The sequence below is a fragment of the Herpailurus yagouaroundi genome, unplaced genomic scaffold, assembly GCF_014898765.1.
Source record: "Herpailurus yagouaroundi ecotype Mexico unplaced genomic scaffold, PumYag 569, whole genome shotgun sequence".
Classification (NCBI taxonomy): Eukaryota; Metazoa; Chordata; class Mammalia; order Carnivora; family Felidae; genus Herpailurus; species Herpailurus yagouaroundi.
In genome coordinates, this window is record NW_024412786.1 from 4,519,965 (window position 1) to 4,538,687 (window position 18,723).

The 18,723-nt window shown below is 47.1% G+C and overlaps 1 protein-coding gene across 4 annotated transcripts in view; it reads right to left on the minus strand.

Moving 5' to 3' along the window:
• Window positions 1-18,723, minus strand: part of KMT5B (lysine methyltransferase 5B) — a 57,921-nt gene that overhangs the window by 8,596 nt on the left and 30,602 nt on the right. The window contains exons 4-11 of one of the 4 annotated variants that reach the window (XM_040465901.1): window positions 16,335-16,403; window positions 11,856-12,021; window positions 11,362-11,471; window positions 9,694-9,860; window positions 9,380-9,399; window positions 9,162-9,298; window positions 2,470-2,666; window positions 1,183-2,171 (exon numbers count right to left, since the gene is read on the minus strand). In XM_040465901.1, coding sequence (XP_040321835.1) covers window positions 2,155-2,171; window positions 2,470-2,666; window positions 9,162-9,298; window positions 9,380-9,399; window positions 9,694-9,860; window positions 11,362-11,471; window positions 11,856-12,021; window positions 16,335-16,403 — 883 coding nt within the window. In that variant the 3' untranslated portion in view covers window positions 1,183-2,154. Of the gene's footprint in view, window positions 1-1,182; window positions 2,172-2,469; window positions 2,667-9,161; window positions 9,299-9,379; window positions 9,400-9,693; window positions 9,861-11,361; window positions 11,472-11,855; window positions 12,022-16,334; window positions 16,404-18,723 lie in introns of those variants that run through there. The other 3 variants (XM_040465898.1, XM_040465899.1, XM_040465900.1) reach the window with 3 other exon arrangements.

The window sequence follows — 18,723 nt, forward strand, 5'->3', positions numbered from 1 at the left end:
AGCCACGGAGGCACGAGAGGCCTAAAAAACCAGAATCTTCTAACAATGGCGTTATCATTCAGGCTTGTGGACCGAATTTTTGTGAAAGTGGATGTTGCTGTTTCCTGTCTCCAGACGCTAAAGCCAACAGTCAACTCGTGGCTCTCGAGACACCTTTCAAAAGACAGTGCACAGAAGATTGTAATTTTTCTCCCGACTAGGCAGAAATGCTTCTTTAAAAAGAATACACAAGCTGTTCCAAGCAAGCAGTTCTGTGCCCCCTGAGTTCTCAGCAGACTGCAGGGAAGACTGGCAGCCGCACACAGAGAGGGCCCCCTGCGTCCACACGTGGCAATTACACCCGCCTCCTCTGGGAGAGGCTTGGGCAGCTTGGGCTTTGCCGCCAGCTGTCATTTCAGAAAGTCTTTCTTTCAAGGGGTGGGGGGGATGATGGTCGAGACACAAACACCAAAAGAAATACCATCTGAGAGAATACCTGGGGGGGCTTGCAGGAATACTGCTGTGAATGTATCCTCATGTGGGGTGGCCTCAGGGGTGACCGGTGCTAAGCCTCTGGCTCCTCCAGAGCACGGAGCCACGCCTGTCAACGCTAACACACGGCCCTCAAAGTTAGCTACCTCGACCCTCCAAGTACTCGAAACCATCGTTCTGCAGAAAGGGAATTTGAACCAAGTCAGCCCCCTCTGCAAGCAGTCACTGGGAAGTAACGCATTTCTACTCGGTAATGCTGGGACCACAGCTCAAAGGGGTTACTTGTTCGCTCTGAACTCGAGCCATGGCATTTCTAGAGGGTTCTACGTAACTACCTGTGTATCCGTCGTATCCCGGAGCTAAGGCGTAAGCTCCCTGACGGAGGGCCCAAGTCCCACACATCTCCGTATCTCTTCAACAACTAGCGGGCTTAAGAAGTATTTGGTTTACTAATAAATATTCCCTAGCTGGTCACATAGTCAGTACACTTCCAGATGCTGTCTATCTTACGCTCTTTTAGACTCTGTGGTGTACCGGGTTCAGTATGTACCCAGTCGGCATAGAGCTAACGCCCCCCGTGTCACAGAGCCATTCGCTGTGGGCAGCGTGGTGGCCGTGGCCGTGCTCTTTAGTGTTTCACGCACGAATTTCTAAACCGGGCTTCACAAGTCTCCAGTTTCACCAAGGAACCAGACTCCAAAAACAAAACAGTGGTTATGTTCCATTTATTGTTAGAACCAACAGTCAACAGTGAATGACGGGCTAACTGCTTGCTCTCTCTCTGTTCACCTGGGACGGTAAGGGCTGGAGTGGGAACGCATCACTGCCCTTCCACTACTGGGCTTACACCCGGCCCCGGCGGCAGGCAGGTGCAGGGTTCGCGGCAGTGGCATTCACCATCGTGGGAGCTGCCGTCCCTTTGCTCCAGGGTTTTCTGCAGGGAAGGGGTGCACCTGTGCTGGGCTGAAAACATCCGAAGACGGGGAGAGGAGCCCAGCACAGCCAGACTTAAGGAGGCACGGAGGCACTACCAAGTAGCCGTGGATACTCGGCGCGCCGAAAGGGGCGTCCCTAGGGATCACGGAGTCAAAACTTTGAGACTTTGTTCCTGTCAGAAACCAGCGGACTAACGAGCCTACAGCTTTAGCGGCAAGGAGAGGAAACCGGTGTTACCCAGAGGAAACCGGCAGCCATGAAACTGGTTCCAGGACTTCAAAGCTCCACAGACACGACGCGTTTCCTTTTTGCCCGGCTCGGCTTTCTTCGCTTTCTTTTCTTTATTCTCCGTTCTCTCTCCAGTCTGCATATGGTCTTGCCCCCTCGTACAACTGGCATCTTAAGGCTTGCTGCTTCTTCTCACCTCTCTCGCTGTTTTCAGTAGTGGCTAACACATGTCCTAGTATAGCAACCTTCGAAACGCTCCTCTCTCCCAATTCGGAGTCTGGGAACTGGCGGTTTGGTGAATTGGTTCAGTTCATTTTGAAAAGGGCAAGCAAGCAGTAAAAAGGTGGAGGCCTCGAGGCCAGAAGCTACGAACTGCCCAAGTTCGCGTCATGGGTGCTAACGGACCGGGGCTTGGCACGGGGACGCATGTGCGCTTCTACGCCTCTACCCAGTCCTCCGTCTTCCCGTAGGACCTAATGCCATCATGACAGTCAAACTAACACCTTGAAAATGTGTCTCTCAAACACAGGACGACCCTGGAACACATGATGAAGAATGTAATATCCAGTTACCAGGTATTCAAGAAAAGCAGACAGTTCAGTCGAGGGCACAGGACTGAATCTGGAGGTGGGACACGGACTGCTTTTGTGCTCAGATCATGTCTAGAACCTTGCAGTGCTGCTGAAGCACACGAGTCCCAGGGTTTCTCTCAAGACTTAAAAGATCAAAACTACTGAAGTGAAGCACACTTTAGAAAGATAATTGTGTGAAAATACTTAAAAAAAGAAAAAAAGAAAAACGAAGATATATGCTTATCAAATCTCCCTTACTTACTTGCATTGTTTTTTTCCTGAGTGGTATCTGCATCAGTGTTAGAGCTGACAGATTGACTGTCTGAGTTTTTGCTGCTGTCACCTAACTTTTTAAGCCTATTTAAGCGTTTATCTGTCTCTCTGAGTCCGTATTTGCTATTGATAACAGGAGCAGGTGCAGGCAGTCCCGCTCTGGATTTAAAAGCACCGGTTCCCCGTCTGAAAGAGAAAACAGCACAGGTTAAACAGCGTACTGACAGCAAGTTCAGCTGCTGAGGGCTCAAGGCCACATCAAGTCAACAGTTGTGGTGCACTGATGAGGCCTCAGTCATCACTGGAAATGTACCCGGTCTAGGACTCGAGGAAGAATTAAAACTGTATATAAAATTAACACAAAAAACCCTCTAGACGTAAAGTAACAAATTGTTGGACTACTGTCAATTCATTACTAACTGCCCATGAGAAACCACCAGGCCCCGTAGAAGTCCACGCACAGGTGAAAAGAACTAATTCGTCAATTTCAAAACTGGTTAGTGCAATAGTCAGGTCTGCGTTGTGGCTTAAGTAACCCACCTGTTAATTAGATTCTAGCTCTGTTCTACACAATTTAACACTACAACACTGACATCAAGAATTAAGGGATTAGGGGTGCCTGGTTGAGCATCCGACTTCGGCTCAGGTCCTGATCTCGCGGGTCGTGAGTTCGAGCCCCGCGTCGGGCTCTGTGCTGACAGGTCAGAGCCTGGAGCCTGCTTCGGATTCTGTGTGCCCCCCCCCCCCCCCCCCCCCCCCCCGGGTTGGGCTCTTGTTTTTTAAAAAATAAAAAAAAAAAAAAAAAAAAAAAAAAGAATTAAGGGATTAAAAAAAGAAACCAGAGAATTTCCATAAATTAAGCCATCACTTAAGAATTCAACATTAGATACAAAGAAACCTTAACTGGCATCCCATATAAGGTGGCTACACTGTATCAGTGAAAAATCTGACTTGTGGGAGAATAAAAACTGTTTAATTTCTTTCAAGTTATTGAGATAACCACAATTAACAAAATATGACTAAATACAAGACGTCAGAAAACTTGCTTTTACCATGGGGCAAGAAGGATCTGTAGTCCACTCTAATAATAATTTATGTTTTTATGTAAGTTCTTCTGAAGTGAAGGTGCTCGCAGAGGCTCTGATCATTCTCAATTAGCCTAGCTTTGCAGATGTTAACTTGACTCGGTGTGTAATGGTACATTTCTACTCAGCTCTATTCAGAAGAATAAGTTAATGAGGTTATAAAAAAGCGCTACACATCACATGCAAAAAATGAGAAATTTGTTTGGGCCGAAACTGCCTTCCCGGAGTTGCCTCACTGCCTGCCCTCAGCTTGTTGAAGAAAAGCCGTATAACCAACGCGGTTTCTGAACTCGCCGCGCAACTGTGGGCACCCTCCAGCCTGGGAGAGATGCTGGCGCCTACAGGGTCCCTCCCTGCCGTCCTACGTCTCATCGCCAGGGGGCACACACCTAAACCTACTGCCAAAACGACTTCCGGCAAGCAAGGTAAGCATTCTTGCTTGTTTCACCTTTCTAGAACACATCTGGGATTCCATTTTCATTAACACTTCTGTGAAGATCACGACAAGCTTATCGTGTGGCTGCCTCAGTGCTGTTTTTGGAAGGTACAGGAGAAATTGCGCTAAAACCTGTAGGTGATCGTCGCCAAGGCAGGCAAGCAGTTCCCCTCCACTCCACACTTAAGTATGTGCAGAACGGAAAATAGGAAATGTCAAAGGCGATTTCATTTCATAGGGATTAAGGGAGTAATGCATTATTTTCAGACATTTCATGCCTTTTCCCCACAACTTGTAACATTTTTGGTTCCTTCCTAGAAAAATGGGCCATATTTAAAGTACACTTCACCACAAATGATCACGGTGGAATTATTTTATCTGGAAATCAGGGAGTTGTTTTTGTTGTTTGTTTTTTGTTTTCGTTACAACTCGACCATTCCCCTGCTGTCTACTTCCCTGACGTTTTCTTCCTAAGGAAGAAAGACCTGCTCCTGCTGCCGTGACACGCAGAATGATGCTAGGACCTAAATCCACGAAGCACAAGTTGGCAGCCAGCCAGCCAGCCCGCACCCCCGGGGCCCCGAGGCACCGGTGGGGGACCGTCTGCCAGTGTGCTATCCTCCGCCACGGTCTCGCACACCGGTTTACACCGTTGGATCTTTTTAAGCAAACAAAACCAAAAGAGGAGCACACCATCCATCTTACTCGGCAGTCGGCTTTGCCGTTACACAACGGACGGATAAATCTCAACTGAACGTGTGTGTTCTGAAGAGTGTACTTTCTCCACTGAAGAAACAATCCGTGACGGATTCGATCACTCGTCGTTGCTGGTTCCTGGAACTTGCAGGGCGTCTTTGGGTTTGCTGGCCACCACGGACACTAACTGCTACACTGCTCTGAAACCAAATCCTTACTAACTAGTGCTATTCCCACAGGCTAGATTCTTCCGCCCGGGACTGACTGCTAGCTAAAAGGGCGCGCTTATTTTTAACAACCACGGCCAGACAATTCACGTCATGCCTGCTAACAGTGTACGAGGGCTCGTTTCTCCACATCCTCACCAGCACTGTAAGGTACAACTCTGAAATTCCGCCGCTCTGACCGTGACAATGAATCCCTGGTTCCTGTCTCCATCGTCTGCTTTACGGCCCTCGTTTCCTGTGTGGCATCCTCCTTACCCTGCCCTCCTCTCGGAGTCTGTCTCTTCCTTGTGAGCTTCTAGGAGCTTTTTCTTATTAGGATTATTAACGCTTTGCCAGATGGGTGCCGTTGCCTCTCTGGTTCATCATTTGACTTTGATTTTGACCAAACGTTGTTCGTATTCACCATTTCTTGTCTTCTTTTACACACAACATTTCCACTACTCCAACATTAGACAGAAAGCCTCCTCGATTTTTTCTAATCATTTTGCATTGTATTTTAAAATTTAAATCTTTAATCCACCTTGAATTTGGCTTCTCTTCCAGATGCATAATGAATTATACTAACATCATTTGTGATAGAAATCGTTTCTCCACATGCGATGTTGAGATCTCATACACAGTTGCCTCTATCTCAGGCCTCCATTCATATCCCATCACCCATTTGTCCATTTCTGGGCCACGATCGAGTGTTGGTCACAACTGTTTCCTCCTAACTTTTAGTATGTGTTAAAACAAATCTCAAGCTACACTTCAGACATTTTTTCTTAACTTCATCAGATGTATTTTCATATAAGCTTAAAAATAATCTAATCCTTCCTATTTTGGGGTCATTCATTAGACTTTACTGCTCAAGTGTTCTACCGTAAAATTAGCAGTACTTAAGAATGCAGAACAATCACTATTGTGTCAGGATGGTCAGCGCTAGAAATACGCATCAAACGCATCCAGGAGATTTCACCCATCATCTCGGAACCTCCAGAAACCTTCTGCTCACCGTTTCTTCACAGAGCCGGCTCTGTGACGTCCTGCAGCTCCCGGCTGGCACTGTGCCAGCCTGGTTCACCCTGCACGCACGAGACCTAACAGGAGTTAGCTCCTCAGCTGATACCTGAGGAAGAGCTGAGTGAGTCCTCTTGACCAGTCTTACCCTCTTTGGTGTTCCTGAGAACTCCCAAGAATAGCTGCAATCAACTTTCAATCAGACTGCTCAAATGGTCTGAAGGTAGCTATGGCTGTTTAATGTCAAGCCTTTCCTTTAAAAAAAGGATCTGCGGGGCGCCTGGGTGGCGCAGTCGGTTAAGCGTCCGACTTCAGCCAGGTCACGATCTCACGGTCCGTGAGTTCGAGCCCCGCGTCGGGCTCTGGGCTGATGGCTCAGAGCCTGGAGCCTGTTTCCGATTCTGTGTCTCCCTCTCTCTCTGCCCCTCCCCCATTCATGCTCTGTCTCTCTCTGTCCCAAAAATAAACGTTGAAAAAAAATTAAAAAAATAAAATAAAATAAAATAAAAAAAGGATCTGCTCATGTGTCTATTCCTCATACTAATAACCCTGTGGAGTAGGCAGGATCACCCCCACCTGACCAGTAAGAAGAAACTGAGGCTCACAGAGGAGAACTAATCTGCCTGAGGAACATGATGATACATGAAATTCTAGACTAGTCACACAGCTGTTTCAGGCTTGGTTCGGAATCCCGAGTAGGTGGTCACCCTTCTCAGGACAGCCTCCAAAAGCTTACTTGGCATACTGTATGTCCATTCATTCATCTGTTCATTCATTCGCCAGGGACCTACTATGTGCCAAGTAGTGTTCCGGGTGCTGGGTATGAGTGGAAAAGATAAAAGCCTCCATGGAGCTTATATTCTAAAGGGCAAATAACCAGAAGCCACAAAATAATTTTATAGATAAGGCCTGAGTGTTAACTGTGCGTTCTACACACATCACGTGAAGTAACCAATGTAATTCCCACAGCGACCCTGTGAGACCGCTGCTAACATTCTCTCCGTTTTACAGATGGGTAATTCAGGCACAAAAAGCAGTTAAAGTGTCCCAAGATCACATAGCTAATGACGTGCAGTCACAGGATTTCAACTCCGGGAGGCTCCAGACCTCAGGCACTTGACCGCTACCCTATGTTGTCTCGAGATAATGAGTCTGAAGCATCGTTCAAGTATAATTAAATTATTTTGTGGATTAAAGGTCTTTTTCTGGACTGGTCTAAGATTTAACCAATGTTCAAACCATTTTTTACGTAGAAAATGAAGGATTTTTTTACTGCCCCTCCCAAAGCGGGGGGGGGGGGGGCAAAACCTCAGCAGCATCAGGAACAGGTTTCCTGCCGTTCCTTATGGCGAGGACCCCGACGATGGGAGAGAAACAGCTGGGGCAGCACAGGCCTCCAGGCTCCTGCTCTCGCCTGACAGAGGGGGACACTTCCCACTACTTGGGAAGAAGGGAAGTGGGACCTCTGGGGCGTTCACAGTCCCTCCGCAGGCTGGCCAGCGGCTGGGTGACTTCAGCGGGAGCAGCGGTGCTACTGGACAGCCCTCCCCCCACCTGCAAGAGCGGCACAAAGTGGCAAGAAGGAGGGCCAAGGTTCAGCTGCCCTGGGCTCAGACACTTCAGTTTCTGTACTTGCAGCGTGGACGTACTTCTATTCACTCTCTCTCTCACAGATGGCTGTGGAGACTGAATGAGTCAGAGTTAGCAAAGTGCCCAGCTCAGTACAAGATGAGAAAACTGAGCTCGGGGAGCACGGGCGGCTCAGTGAGTTAAAAGGCCAGCTCTTGGTTTCTTCGCCTTGGGTCATGATCTTACAGTTTGTGAGTTCGAGCCCCACCCTGAGCTCTGAGCTGATGGTGGAAAGCCCACCTGGGTTTCTCTCACCCATTCTCTCTCTGCCCCTCTCCCTCTCATGCTCGTGCTCTCTCTCTCTCAAAATAAACAAACTTAAAAAAAGAAAAATGGGTTCAACAAGTCCAGGTCGGCTCCCCTGGGTGACCCATGCAAGTCTGCACTGCCTGGGAACAGCAGCTTTCCTGCAGGACTAGCAAGACAAGCGTGTGACGTCACCTCCACGAGCTCCTGGATGCAGAAATCACTCCAATGAGTAGTGTGAGCTAGCAGTCTGGCTAAGTCAGATTTGGGGGATTTCTACAAGGACTCCAGAATCTTGATGGGTCACAAGAGGAGCTTCCTTATTCAGAGACAGAATTGAGGAATCTTGAAGAGTACGTGCATCAAAATGTAGAAATTCCTGTGGTGAGGACAGCATGATGTACAGAGATGCTGAATCCCTGAACTGTACAGCTGAAGCTAATGTAACCTTGTGTGTCAACTATGTTCAAATAAAAAAAAAAAATCCTGGGCCACCTGGGTGGCTCAGTAGGCCAAGCATCTGACCCTCGATGTTGGCTCAGGTCACTGTCTAGTGGTTTGAGATCGAGCCCCGTGTTGGGCTCTGCCCTGTCCATGCAGAGCCTGCTTGGGTTTCTCTCTCCCTCTCTCTCTGCCCCTCGCTCACATGCGTGCACTCTCTCTCAAAAATAAACTTAAAAAAAAAAAAAGGGGGCGCCTGGGTGGCTCAGTCGGTTAAGCGTCCGACTTCGGCTCAGGTCATGATCTCGCGGTCCGTGAGTTCGAGCCCCGCGTCGAGCTCTGGGCTGATGGCTCAGAGCCTGGAGCCTGCTTCTGATTCTGTGTTTCCCTCTCTCTCTGCCCCTCCCCCGTTCATGCTGTGTCTCTGTCTCAAAAATAAATAAACGTTAAAAAAAAAAAAAAAAATTAAAAAAAAAAAAATCCAGAAGCCACAGCTTGGTAAGACACAGGACAACTTCAGTGTTTTCACATGATCATCAGAAGTGAATGTCACTTGCCATTCTTTGGGCAACCCCACTCTGGCACTGTGGGTGTCCGTGTGCACACGCGCGGATAGGCACGTGCACACACGCGTACGGTATTTCCCGTCCTCTCTTTAGGCACGCTGGTACTCTGATCTACTCAGAAGCAGCAGCTGGTGATAAGAAAACTCTAAAGGCTCAGGTGCCACGGCCCCCAAAGAGCTGTGTATCCCCCGACGGTTCATGCACATTTTATCGGACCAAAGCTACAGAACGTAAGAGACTACACCCCGCCCCCCCCCACACCGTGTCTAAAGGAGAAGGAAGCAACGTTAGTTGGTGCCCATAATCATCAGGCGGTTACAAGAACACACAAGCTGGACACTTCACTTGACGCATACCTTTCACAAGTATAACACTCGCAGAACTCGTTATTTTCTCCAAAGAACCCGTCTCCGTAATAACAAGAAATCTCTTCTCCAGGTTCAATGTCTCTCAGAGCCTTCACACACGCCGTATCTCGACCAGTTGACACAAACTGAAATACAATGAACTCATTAAGAAACTCATACCTGCAGCAGAAACAAAATACTTGCAGTAAAAAGAAGTTTATGCTTACCTTACAGTTAGGTCTGCAATCTGAAAAATGTCCAAAAGATAAAGTCAATTAACTGTAGATAAGATCTGAAACACGAACAATTACAGAAATCTGAAATAAGCTTTCCACATCATTTCACAACTTTTGATAGAAGTTTAGGTCTCAGGTTAAGCGACAGGATCGTTTGTTTAATACGCTGGTGGGGAAAAATAAGGAAGTCCTATTTCCAGCCTCCTCTACAGGGAGACGAGGTTCCACGCAGTCTGACAAGGTCATTGCTGCGTCTTAGCAGTACTGCCCGCCACTCGCACGGCCACCCGAGGAGCGCAGCTTACCGTGGTTTATAAAGGCGGCGGGACCAAGCCAGAGCTGGGCACAGTTTTTCCTTGTGGAATACATGACACTGAAGTCGTTTTCTCCATGTCTAAGCAGCATGTTCTCCTCAATTTCTGAAAGTTCGGCAATACAACCCACCAGTAATTCTATTTTGTCATTTCGTTTCCTATTTAAAATATGTCATGTTAAAAATTACTAGTAATTATAAATTACAAGGCTTCTCTTAATAAAATAAGCCTGTCCAATAAATACCGGGAATCCAGAAGACCTAGCTGTGTGCATCTCGGCTGACCCCCTGGGACCTTCACTGGGCTACGCTCTCATCCTCCCTGGAAGGCCGACGGCCTCGGGCCACAGCCACCCTACAGCTGCCTTAGCCCTACGAGAGACCGGGAGGTGCTCCAGGCCAGAAGCCGTGCTACCTCGTCTCCAAGTCCCCTACGGCCCCTAGTACAGCGTGTTGCAGGCAGGGAGGATTCAAATATCTGCTACACCAAATGCAACTTGCTGAGAGTGGACGGAGGAGACAGAGACAAGCAGTAGTAGTAAAGGTCACGGGGACCCGGAATGAGGACACCACCCTCCAGAACAGCGCTATCCAAGAAAAACGTAACGGAAGCCAAACGTGGGGTCTGCAGCGTTCTAGTAAGGACAATCAGAAAGTAAAGAAAAAACAAGTGAAATTACTTTAAGTAATGTCTTTGAACCCGAGAGGCCCCCGCTACTATTTCAGCAGGTAATCAGTAGAAGAAACATTAACGGGAAACACATTTTACCATAAAACTTGGCACGTAAATCACATTTACGGTACTTCTCAGTACAGACTAGCCACCGTTCAAGGGCCCAAGAGGCACAAGTGGCTGGTGGCTGCCGTGCTGGACGGTGCGGCTCTAGACTACAAGACCAGAAAGCTACACGTCCACCGAAAGCACCGGGAGCTAGGGGAGTGGACCAGCGGACTCAATACACTATGATGTGTGCTCGCGTACGTGCACCTGTCCAAACTGATGGCGCTCGCGCACGCACACACGCACCCACCCGAGAGGCCTGGGTATACTGCTCTTCGCCCATTCCATTTTCAGGTACCTGATCCTAATGTTTTTGTTATAAAAAATACGTGGGGACAGCTTATAAGAAGGGCAACACGTTCCTTCTTCTGGGAGGTGAGGTAGGAACGGGTGTTAGAGGAAAAAAATGATCACACATTCTCTCATGAATGGCTTTTACCCTTCCTAGCTGGCCTCAACTTTACTACCCTTACTCAAGTTGGCACATACATGTACACGTGTACACTTAAGCAGGCAATTCGGCGGGACATTTCCACCTGTGAAGTTCCTAGGATCGTTAAGACCTTTCTCTAGGCCAGCAGGACACGGAGGGCCTAGAGCAGGCCTTCCGGGACACGGAAGCCAGGTTCTCCAGCCCCGGCACCTGGACTTCTTCGGCGGCCTCACCACCGAGCAGCGTTCCAACTCGGTCAAAGTGCGCGGGCTGAGAGACGGGATCTGGTTCAACTCAGATTTCTAATTCCACTGTCCTGACCCAGGTCACTGGGCCAAGGCTCTGGCTTCACTCCTTCCCACAACTTTCTTAGCACTTCAACGGTTAACTTGAGAGAGAACTTTAACTGACAGTATGTTACGGGTTTATACTAGTGTAATAGTTACCACTCTTTTGTTGCAACTATTTTGGCTCCATTTTGTTCTGATGAGTATCTATTACAGGGCAGTATTTCAAATCCACTGTCAGTTGCAAACATTCGCAAGTAAATAAATACCTAAAACAGAAGAAGATAATGGTATTTGTATTAAATTGTTTATCCCGTTAGACTTATGCAGAATCCAAAAGCAAATCATCACCGAAATGTGAAGCATTTAGGATCGTTAAGTAACAAACTCTGTGATTTTACAACTTCACGTATCTGAGCACCTGACGGCTTGGCCATGTTCCTCTGAAAGTTCGTGGAGAATTTCACTTCCAGATGACCAAGTTGTCTCTTTGGAGAGTTATACAAATGATCTGATGTGTTATTAGATCTTCACATTGATCAGCTTTATGAAAAACTGACTTAAAAGTTTCAGCGTTCACTAAAACTTAAGTTTTAGTTTACTCTGCTCTTACCCACACAGATAAATAGTAGTAATCTTATCAATAAACCTACATGTTCCTTGAATAATTTCTCCTGCATTTTGTTCTTGTTGAGAAAATAGTGCCGTGCCCATTCGCCCGAAGTCAAACATTTGAAGGCTTTCTCCAAGTGTTCATCTTTCTTAAAACGTTCAATGACTTCCTTTAGTTCTTCTTGCCTTCCCTTAATAGGCCGAAATCTGAACGAAATCAAAACATTCGCTTTAGTTATCCGCCATCCCTGGGCCACTGTAGAGAAATCGTGAGGCAAGAAATAACCTGAAAACAGCCAGACCTAATAAAAGAGAATAACCAGCGATCCTGATAAATCATTACTGCACAAGTAACAGCGATCACCAGGAGACAGAACTTCTCTTTCTTCCAACTGTCTTTTGATTTTTTTTTTCTTTCTTTCACTGTTACCTCGTTAACTGAGAAATGACCAGACGACTCAAACGAAGCTGTCTGCCTCAGGCTCACACTAGTCCTGTAAATCTGGATGGTACAAAAAGATCTACAACAGAGCTGGTCTGGTTGAGAGTCAGAACGACAAGCACTTTTCCAGAGCATGCACAACCGAGTCAGAAGAGCGCAAGGCAATGAGCTTCGGGAGGATGAAGCAAACAAAATCACGCCATAAACAGAACATTCCCCATGTGCGCAGTTAGAACCCCCCCAAATCGAGTACCCCAAGAGGTCCTGAAATACACCCTGATGCCCTAATAGCCATGTCAAATTCATCTTTGAGAGGTGCACTCAGAAAACAAGAAGGGCAAAAACCCAACTCTAATGGTGGCGTTGCTGAACTGGTGATGTCGAAGCTGAAAGGCTTCCGTAACAAAACCAGCCAAAATGCCTTCGGAACGCTGTACTGCTAGCAAGAGTCACACACGATGCGATCATGGTCCAAGAAAGGCTTACGCTGGTAAAGCCCTTTTTCTAAAGTTGTGTTCCCAGTAAAACATGTTCTATGACAAAGGTACTTGGACCTTAATTTCAAAATGTCTTCTCATGTCAATTGCCTTTGGCTTATTTTCCCAAATAAAGTTTTTTGTCGTTGTTGTTTTTAAATCTGCCAACAACAAAAGGAGTAGACTGCTATTCAGATAAGGTGTTAAGAAAAAACTATTAGTGGCTGAGAAGAAAATATATTTGAACTACACCTTACTCCAACATTTACAAACTGCACATCTCATAAACTTGAGAACTCTAAAATCGCAGGAAGATCTGGCCCAAACTCCAGCACAGGAAGCAGAAGTAGTCTTTTTCTAGGTGAGCTATCACAAACGTATTCGTAACATTTCAGTGAAATTTCAAGCCACAGTCTCTCACCAAGGATTCCTTACTAGGTGCTGCGTGCGCAGGTGCTGTGGTGAAAAACAGGAGAGAGAAGACCTGACCGCTGTTCTGGAACGGAGACTCCAGTGGGACTAGAAGACACATGTATGCATCCAACAGCTAAGCAAGGCGTCGCTATGCTAATGCAAGTTAGCAGGATACAAACGACACGCGACAGCACTTTAGAGTACAGAAACTCTCGCTGAAGTGTAAGATCTGTTTGTGAAGGGGTTTTGGAGTTGACAACGATGTGGAGTTGACAATGAGGAATGCTGTGATTTCAGCCTTCTAAAGGAAAAGCAGAATACTACCATAGGCAGGAAAGAATCCAAAGAAGGACGGCAAAGTGAGAGGGAGCCTACACAGAGGATCGTAAGGAGGCTGGGTTCAAAGAGATGAACAAGGGAGTCAGCTGGCCGGCAACAGTGAGGGAAAGTGCTAGAACAAAGAAGAGGGAAGACGTGAGATCCTGAATGGGTAAAATACTGTTTACTGGACAGGACCCCTAGAGGACTTCCGGAGCTAGGAAAGCAGGCCGACGCCTTGGAGAACGAACTACCCGCGGGCTCCTGTTTCAGTAAAGCTTCTCACAGCTGGTAAGCAGGACTATCAGGAAGACTTCGAACCCATCCCGGAGACAGCAAATGGACAACTGGACAAACGGACAATGAAATGGACAAATGGGCAATGCCCTGTATTACTTTCCATTTCGACCAATGAGCACACCAGCCCGCCCTCACGGGCAGACGAGTGCAAGTCCTTCGAACAACTCTGAAGGTCTTTAACCAGGCTGTCGGAGAACCACCACTAAAATGATCTAAAAATCACCCGCAGAACTGTGGGAGCACCCATACTCCCACGCAGGTCGACTACTCTACGAGGTACCTGTGGCCACAAGCGGTCTTCTCCAGACTGGGTTCCTCAGAAAACCTAAGTCCGTCTGGCTGCAGCCCTGCACTAGGGGGTCACGTGCGCATGCAGGACAGACCAGACGAGCAAGCAGCTGCCGGCTGAGGCACACCCCTGCAGGCAACACAGAACGCGACACGGCGGGAAGCAGAAAAGCAGCAGCTCACTCAGAGTGCGACGAGCAGTCCAGCGTGTCAAGCGGCCAGGCTACAAGACCCCGGAAGGGCCCAGCGATCTCCGGGTTTCCCGTGGAACTGACCAACGGGGACACTCTGTTCTCAAATAATCACATGGCTCGATGCATTCGAGAGCAAACCGAAGTCAGGGCTAAATTCACCTAAAGCTCCTAAGCACCTGTCAGAAAAACAGGTTACGGACCTGGAACGGACACTGGCTCCTCCTGACGGGCTTTCTGTGTGCCCTCCACTTCCTGAGGCATGTCCCTCCCTATCTGAAACTGCCTGCTAGCTAGCCTTAGTTTTGTTCATGATGCCAAACCATCTATATGCTGAAACCAACACAGAGGAACCAACTCTTGACCGCCTAATGGTCTGCCTTCTAGGTTCCCTGTGCTGACTTTCGTTTCTGCTCTCCTGCGTTCTATTGCCTCAAACACAAACAAAACCCCCAAAACCGTCCCTCGTGCTACTCACCAGCAAGAACCTCCATTTCACTTAAAATGTAATTTACTGTCAAACTTTCTGTCTCGGTTGGCTGCTAGAAGGCGTGAAATGACACTGAGGCAAAGGAGGAGGAGATGGTTCTGGGTGCAGACAGGAAGGGGACGAGACAGTCGTTTTTGAGAATCCTACAGAAGTACATCCAAATCCCCTGGCTGACAGTTCAAGTCAATCCCATCATGACAGATACCACAGGAAGATAAAAATTACTTAATCACATAAGACTCTTACAACTAACAGGGCCAGAGCAAAAGGCACTCAAGACCCTTGAAAGCAATGACCTGGGTCCGTATTACGGAGTAGGGAAATTCCCTCGGTCCCCTCCTGAACCACGGTCATTCTAGACCTCCCATACGAACTGTACAAAGCTATCCTCACTCACGCCACGGTTCTCAAAGCTAAAGGGGAATTTAGGTTCTCTAAAGCAACCCTCTGGTTCCATAAATGAGAAAAACCAGGTCCAGTGAGGGCCGTTAACAGAGGGACTACCGTTACCCAGTCCAACTCGCTCACGGGAGCTCCAGGGGCCCCCCGGTGGCGTTTCACGATCAGAATAGGATTTGACTTCGTTCGCCACAGAGCACAGCACGGAGCCCAGCCGGAGAGACAGTGAAAGGGCCGGACACAAATATATATACTTTTGAATTTAGTATCTGGGGGACGGGGGACGGGGGACAGCAAATGGCATGGCAGGGGAGGCAAGAGACAGGTGTTTGGCATTTCCCAATCAGTCCGTCCGTCCTCCCCCTCTTCATACCAACTTGACAACTTTGAATAAACCAAACATTTATTTCTCTCCTCCTGTACCTCTGGATCAATGGCTGGTACAAGAAATACAAAAATATGTCATTTAAATCATTTTTATCACAAAGGGCAGAAAGAAACATGAATTCACACTCCCACACACCTGTTCCCCACTCTTTCCAGAGACTGACTTCCCAGGTTTTCTTGCTATTTGGTTTTTCTGTTTCCAAACCCAAGTGACCAGGGAAGGAAAAGCTGCAGATGTGTGTGAGCTGTGCTACTGTGCCCTTCCATGAGCAAGTACAACCAAGAGCTGACTGGAGGGAGGGGAAGAGGAGGGGGACAGAAAAAAGGGAGCAAGGGAAGGAGAGAGGAAGAGAGAGAAAACGCTCAAACATTTAAGATATAAAATAAGAAGACCGCGAGGCAACATCGTGAACACATTTCCCCCTCTCAGAAAGTTTGACTGCACACGGACAGTTGGCAGGTGCCGAGGAATCATGCTAGAACCACAGCTCTTGGTTGGCTCCTTCTTGACCTGAGAGTCAACCACCACCAGAGACACCCCCGGCTGAGTCCTACCGGCAGTGCTCAGCTAATCCCAGGGAGTGACTCCTGATCTTTTGATGAATGCTTTCTCTTACAAAGTTACCCTGTTATGGAGTACAAGTGGTTCTTTAAATACAGCTGTTACTAAGACCAAACTATTTGAAAAGGTTTGCAAAACGTTCTAAAAGTCGTGTTTATGCTGACACCTCCAATTACGTAACATAAGAGAACATCATAAAGGCCGAAACAGGTTAGTTCGTATCTTATTATTGTTTGTAATGCACTCTACCTACCTCACAGGGTTGTTGTGAGGAAAACTGTCAGATTTTGAAAAATGCCTTGAGCTCCTCGAAGGAAAGGCGCTATATAAATGCAAAAACAAACAACAACAATAAAAAACTATTTGAATAATTTGTACTTGTCATTTCTAAACAGACTTACAATAGTAGTTGTCGCAGAAGTCCTTAAAACGAACGCTGTGACACTCGAGAAGATTGTGACACCACGGGCAGACTCAGTATAACAACAAAAGCCAAGATGTTGAAATTCTTTCCTTCCCACACGACATCATTTGCCCCTTGATCATATTAAGTTAGAAGGTCTAGAAGTTTCATTACGCTTTCTAGTCAAGCACTTGACTTTACAGTGATATTTAGGGTGATTGATGTCTAGTTCGCATCCAACAGTGGACACGAAACATAATACGTAAACAACCAAATTAAAATTAGCCAGTTACAGCACTGGAAGGATGGGTGCAGGCTGAAGTGCAGCTTGGACCAAATAATAGAGAAAAGTTCCAAAAGTGCCACGAGGACTCTTCCCATTTGTCACGTTCTCTCCTGCTCAGCCCAACGTCCAGTGAGTCTCCCCAACGCCTCAGGAGACTGAAATCTCTGGGTCACGCAGCCTAAAACAAGGGGCCGTGACAGAAAGCATCCCCCCTGCTGTACAACAGCACTTGTACCAGATCTCCGCTTGGTTTTTAAAAAAATCAGAGGCATGACTAACAACTCTCTTCTCTGGGAAGGGAAGAATTTAATTTTCATAATTGACAAGAGTCACTTAAATCTAAGTACTTCCCAGTAAACTGAAATTTCTATTTTGTTTATACCATTTCCAGATATTCCGGCTGCAACTCTGACTCACTTGTGCATAAATGGAGGGACATATCAAGATTTAAACAATAAGCATTCGGAATAGAGCCAGCTAAGGAAATTCTTAAATCGTTAAATATCTACTGTATCCGAACACTGTTTCTGAAGGCACACTGAAAGAAGCAGAGGGAGGGAAGAAGGCATAAAAGAGAGAAACTTAAAAAATGACAATCAAATTACAGATGTACCAACAGGGCAACGAAAAGATCCCTCACACAAGGGATACACAGACGGCTGGGACGGTGAGAATCCAAAGCTGTCGTATCTTCCGGTCCCATCTTTCACACCTCACAGAAAGAGAAGTCCATACACTAACAATTATAAGGAATATTTACGATTATTCTAATATGGCACTACAGACTTTCCTTATTTTCTATAAAATGGTATCTTTGAGAATGACGTTAAGTCAACATTCTGACAAATTCTTGCTCAAAAGACAAAGAACAGAAAAGAGTCTTATTTTCAAGTAAGTGACTAAGATTAAAAGAAAACGTGTGCCTTTCACTCAGATTAACAAGCTTCATTAATGAAACTTCTGCGTTCTTCCCAAATGTCAGCTTGCAAAAGAATCCGTTAAAATACCTTTGAAAAGAACGCCTCTGGTGCAAGGTGCCCGGGGACACAGCAACGTGCCGGCTCGGCCACACAGGCCCAAGGCGCCAGTGCTGCTGTCGGCTGACCTGCTCTAACCAGGGCGCACCAGACTCTCTCTCTACACCAATGGCTACTCCAGAAACTCTAGGAGTAGAATTAAATGTTGTAGCGGAAAACACGAATAAATGTTTTCTTCTGGATGTTTAACGTGGCTTAACCAGTTTTATATATGTATATATAAATTTTTTAACATTTATTTTTCAGAGAGAGAGAGAGAGAGAGAGAGAGAGAATGGGAGAGAGCAAATGAGCGAGCAGGGGAGGGGCAGAGAGAGAGGGAGACAGAATCCAAAGCAGGCTCCAGGCTCTGAGCTGTCAGCACAGAGCCCCCGATCCAGGGCTCAAAGCCATGAACTGTGAGATCATGACCTGAGCTGAAGTCGGGCACTCACCAACTGAGCCACCCAGGTGCCCCTAAATATATAAATAGATTAAAAAAAATTTTTTTAACGTTTATTCAGTTCTGAGAGAGCACAAGCGGAGGTGGGGCAGAGAGAGAGGGAGACACAGAATCCAAAGCAGGCTCCGGGCTCTGAGCTGTCAACACAGAGCCTGATGTGGGGCTTGAACTCACAAACTGCTCAAAATTCATGAAACCTGAGATCATGACCTGAGCCGAAGCTGGACGCTTAACCAACTTAGCCACCCAGGCGCCCCTCCTCTTTTAAAAGTGTATTTATTTATTTGTTTTGGGGTGGGGGGAGGGGCAGAGAGAGAGTCCACCAGAGAGAAACTGGGAGATACGATCCCAAGCGGGCTCTGTGTTGAAAGAGCCCGATGCGGGGATCAAACTCACAAAGCGTGAGATCATGACCTGAGCCAAAATCAAGAGTTGGACAATTAATCGACTGGGCCACCCAGGCACCCCTAACCAC